The following is a 5161-nucleotide window of genomic DNA, read 5'->3' as shown; positions in this document are numbered from 1 at the left end:
TATATATTTCGATTGGTCAATAAAATATGCTGTCTCTTTTGCTCTCCTATTCTCTTTGTTCTTTATTTCTGTCTTTTATTTTATAACAATTGTAATATATGTATATTTATTGTTTGATATAAATATAAATAATAGTTATTTCTTTTAATGTAAATATATTTTTATATTGTGATTTATGCATTCTTTGGGAAAGTGAATACTAATTTTTTTAATAATTGATATTTGGTTCCATACATGATATTCTACAAAAGATTAGGAAATGTAAAGTACCTATACAATAAAACTAATGAGTAAAACCCATTGTTTTTTATTAAAATGGATTGATTTTTTTTTCCTTCCAAAGTGAGAGAGCAAAGCCTCTTGCTTAATGTATCTAGATTGAATGTTGGGCTAGAGAGTATTGAACTGGCAAAAATCAAAATTAAAATTGATTGGGTTGTTGAAGGAGAGAGAACAAAACCTGTTGTTTGATGTACCTAGATGGAGTGTTGGCCAATATGGTATGGAAATGGTTAATACTAAAAAACTCAAAATAAACATTTTCAAAACATTAAATTAAAAAGAGGGAAGCAAAGCAAGTATGTAGATGGAATTGTTGACCAAGAGAGAAAGCATATGGTAAAAAATAAAAATGTTGAATAAATTGTAATAAGAAAGGTTGGGTGGTGGTAGGTAGGTATATTACAAACTAGAATAGGTAAAAAGTCCATGATCATGATGATCAACGAAGCTATAAATGGCCAACACCAAATGAAAAACCCTATTGGCTTATTGTTTCTTAAAACACCAATATATTGGTCAGAGCAGAAATAACAACCCAAAATCTTTTTATTACCAGCGCCAACAAAGCTTTGCTCTTTCTCCATCTACCTAATAACACACAACCCTGTATCATACACAGACGAAAAGAAAAAATATGGGTTTTGAGAAGGGAGCTTCACTGTTGGAAGATTTGATAGAAAAAGCTGGAGGCTGTGCTGTGATGGATGGGGGTTTTGCTACTCAGCTTGAGAGTCATGGTGCTTTCATTAATGACCCACTTTGGAGCGCTCTTTGCTTGATCAAAGACCCTCACCTTATCAAGCAGGTAACTTTCGGTCTTCTTTCTCATTCAACTTTGTTGGAAAATATGTACATTGCTGTTCTGCAAATGGCTCCATGTCAAAAACAGGGTATAAAGTTTGAGACTTGGTTTTAGATTTTGAATCAACGTGGAGTGTTAATATGTGCAGGTTCATCTGGAGTATTTGGAGGCTGGTGCAGATATCTTGGTTACTTCATCTTACCAGGTTTGTTTATTAGTGTTTTTCAGATTCAGCCGAATGACTTGATTTGTTAGGCTAATTGTGATCTTCTGCCTTTCATATATTCACAATATGGATCTGGTGAAAATGATAGGAGCTAAATGCTTCCTTTTTCTATGCAATAGGTCCACCACTTTCTTGTGAAAATTCATGGAAAATATTCTGATTTTTCCCTAAGTTTGGCTTATTAACGAACCAGACAGAAAATAATGTAGTTATCATCTGTATATGTTCATCTGCAATGATTGATTCCTTGAAAACAAGCAACATATCTTTGTAGAAACTTGCCTGCCTTCATATTAGGAAGAGTAATTATATGGTAACTCATAAACCCAATTTTAATTATAATTATTCACACATTCCAGATTTGAAGGTTGAAGAAAACAATTGTTATCTTCTTGAAATTGATTATGACTTGCTACCAAAAAACAACTGGAGTTTATCAGTTGACCTTGAATATCCTGTTTTTCTCCTAATTTTCTATCTCATAGTTTCCTCCAATTTATATTACAGGCTACCATTCCTGGATTCCTTTCCCGGGGACTATCCCTTGAAGAAGGGGAGTCATTACTAAAGAAGAGTGTCAAATTGGCAGTGGAAGCCCGTGATAAGTTTTGGGATGGTGTCGGATGTGTTCCTGGGAATAGCTACAACCGAGCTTTGGTAGCAGCCTCAATTGGAAGTTATGGAGCATATCTGGCTGATGGATCGGAATACAGGTTCGGGGAATTTGTATAACTTGTAAAGATTTTCAAAATCTTTTAGATATCACGCATCTTTCATTTGCTTAACATGATTGCATTGTCTGCATGTGCTCTGTCTTTTCCTTCAGTGGGTGCTATGGACCAGGAGTAAACCTGGATAAGCTGAAAGATTTTCACCGGCGCAGATTACAAGTTATTGTTGAAGCAGGTCCAGATTTGCTAGCCTTTGAGACCATTCCCAATAAACTTGAAGCTCAGGTTTGTTCTTCCTAATGTTTCATTTCTCATGTATACTTTACATGGAGGAAGTTACATTCTTCATTAGCCTTTCAAGTTTCTGGTGATCACTGATCCATTCCTAATCAAAACAGAGCAGCGACGAGTGGTGCATGTATAATGCACACTGGCTGCAAAGGTTAATTAGCAATCCGTGATCCATGACTGAACGTTGCACGCATTTTGTTTGAAATTTTCATTCAGAGTGTAGAAATCTAATTTTACCTCCCTCTTATCAAGCTGCGGTAGAGTGTAAAATGCCTTTGTGTTCTAATCGCTTAACAATGTTCTATATCCATTTTCCTTGGCTGGATTTTTCCTTCACAGTGTGACAGCTTCTTTCTGTCTCCAATTGCAGGCCTGTGTTGAGTTGCTTGAGGAAGAAAACATTCAAATTCCATCATGGATCTGCTTCGGTTCTGTAGATGGTGAGAATGCTCCATCTGGAGAGAGTTTTAAGGAGTGCTTTGAGATATTAAACAAGAGCAAGAAAGTGAATGCAGTTGGAATTAATTGTGCATCTCCCCATTTTATTGAAAGCCTTGTCTGCAAATTTAAGGAGGTAAATTCCTTCAAGCAACAGTCAGATAAATCTTAGGGAAAGTAATAAACTAATGATTCTAATTGTAACTGCACGCTGTTCCAGTTGACAACCAAGGCAATCGTCGTTTATCCAAATAGCGGGGCCATATGGGATGGTAGAGCAAAGAAATGGCTGGTAAGTCCATTAGTTTACACATGCTTTAGCAGTCACTCTCTGCAATTATTAGTTAAAGCAAAAACATGTTGCATCCATGCAGCCATCAATGTGCTTTGGTGATGAAGAATTTGAGTTATTTGCACCAAGATGGCGCAACCAAGGAGCTAAAGTTATTGGGGGTTGCTGTCGGACAACTCCATCCACAATTCGAGCCATATCAAAGGCTCTGAAAGAAACAACTTAGCAAGTTAACAAGGGTCGTTGATTTCATAGCTTTGGGACTAGGTGCCAGTTTATACATTCAGCCGCTGCTGGTTTATAATTTAAACGTCGTTGCCTGCAATATCATTTGTTTTCCATTTTGCTCTATAATAGATGCAGAAGGCATCCTTGTCTTTTTTCCTGGCTAACGTCTTTTGAGTTTTGACTTCAGCCAAAACATTAAAAAAAAACTTACAGATAACAGTACTTGTAGAGATTTGTAGAAAACCGAAAATAAGCATAGCCTAAATGCACCTGACTTTGCCAATGCGTTGGCCAACACATTTGATTGTCTAAATACAAAAGAAAAGTTCACATCTCCAATTTCAGAAGCTAAGTTATCAATTTGAGGGTAGACTAGTACTGCTATCCAAGGCCTGGCAAGTATATCAGAGCATCATAGCACGTCATCTTTGAATCAGACTCGATTGTAAGTCCTACCTTAGCAAAGCCTTCCAGTTCTATTTTTTGGCCATTGATTTAGCTAAGCCTGAGTCCACCACCACCAACGGGCCATAGAAAATAGCTAATATATTATCTCCAAGTTCCTCAGCGCTCCACCGCGTCGAAAGGATTGTTGCAAGATTTGTTGTAACAACGAAAAAAAGTAAGTAAAGAATATAAATATAAAAACCAAAGACTATTTACGCATTTGGATGTAAATCTGTTTATGAAATTTTACTTAGAGCTGAAATTTTACTTTCTCCCTCACAAAGAAGAGGTCCAATTCAACGTGCTTAAATTTCGAATGCATGACTAGGTTTCCTGCCACTGCCACAGCTGTTGAACTGTCACACCACACAAGTGCTTTGCCACGAAGAGAAACGCCTAACTCGGTTAACAACAACTGGATCGATACCATCTCAGCAGTAACATGGGCGAGACTTCTGTATTTAGCCTCGGCAATCGACCGAGATACGACATGCTGCTTCCTGAAGCTCCAGGAGATTGGACTCCCTCCAAGAAAGACGCAGTAACCAGATGTGGACCTACGATCATCAATGTCAGACCCTCAGCTGGCTTCGAAAAACCCTTCAAGTAAGAGCTTCGAGCTTTTTGTAAACTATAATCCATGATCCAAGGTCCCATGCAAATAACGCAGGACTCTCTTGACAGCTTTGAAGTGTACGTCCAAAGGATTGTGCATAAATTGGCAAACTTTGTTGACCGCAAAAGCTATATCGGGTCTTGTAATTACCACATACTGCGACTCCCCGACAATTCTCCTGGATAAGTGAGCATCTTTAACAAGTTGTCCTTTATTGGCTGACAATTAACATGTCGTTGTCATAGGTGTAGGTGTAGCTTTAGACCCCTTCATAGAAGCCCTACGCAACAAATCCAGTATGTACTTTCTTTGGTTAAGATGGAGACCAGTGGTGGTGTAGTGGACTTCAATACCTAGAAAGTAGCTAAGTCGGCCGAAGTCTTTCAATGAAAATTGATCATCAAGCTTCTGTACAAACTGATCTATAGCTTGATTACTGTTCCCAGTAACTATAATGTCATCGACATAGATTAAAAACATACATGAGCTGTGAGCTCGATTGGTAAACAAAGAGGGAAGTGTCAGCTTTAGAGGCAACAAAACCAGTAGCTACTAGGAACTCCTTAAGCTTATGAAACCAAGCCTGAGGGGATTGTTTGAGGCCATATAGTGATTTCCTCAATCTACACACCAACTGCTGACCATTGTCCCCTAGTTGCTCAAACCCTGGTGGTTGTACCATGTATATTTCTTCTTGTAAATCACCATTTAGGAAGGCATTGTTGATGTCGACCTGTCGAAGTGACCACCTCATTGAGACAGCAAGAGCTAGCACCACCCGAATAGTTGTTGGCTTGACAACAGGGCTAAAAGTGTCTCAGAAGTCAATACCAGCTTTCTGGAGATATCCCTTGACCATTAACCTTCC

General features: G+C 38.1%; 1 protein-coding gene across 1 annotated transcript; it reads left to right on the top strand.

The window, feature by feature from the left end:
• Positions 1–708: 708 nt before the first annotated feature.
• On the top strand, positions 709–3495 carry LOC108474827 (homocysteine S-methyltransferase 1). Its single transcript, XM_017776851.2, has 7 exons — positions 709–1087; positions 1233–1289; positions 1818–2023; positions 2137–2266; positions 2643–2846; positions 2931–3002; positions 3085–3495. The coding sequence occupies exons 1-7, from the start codon at positions 917–919 to the stop codon at positions 3226–3228; spliced, it is 984 nt and encodes a 327-aa protein (XP_017632340.1). The 5' UTR covers positions 709–916; the 3' UTR covers positions 3229–3495.
• The last annotated feature ends 1666 nt before the right edge of the window (positions 3496–5161 follow it).

This window comes from Gossypium arboreum, chromosome 3 (assembly GCF_025698485.1).
Source record: "Gossypium arboreum isolate Shixiya-1 chromosome 3, ASM2569848v2, whole genome shotgun sequence".
Lineage (NCBI taxonomy): Eukaryota > Viridiplantae > Streptophyta > Magnoliopsida > Malvales > Malvaceae > Gossypium > Gossypium arboreum.
Note: the sequence above shows the minus strand (reverse complement) of the source record. Positions and strands in the feature narration are given on the sequence as shown.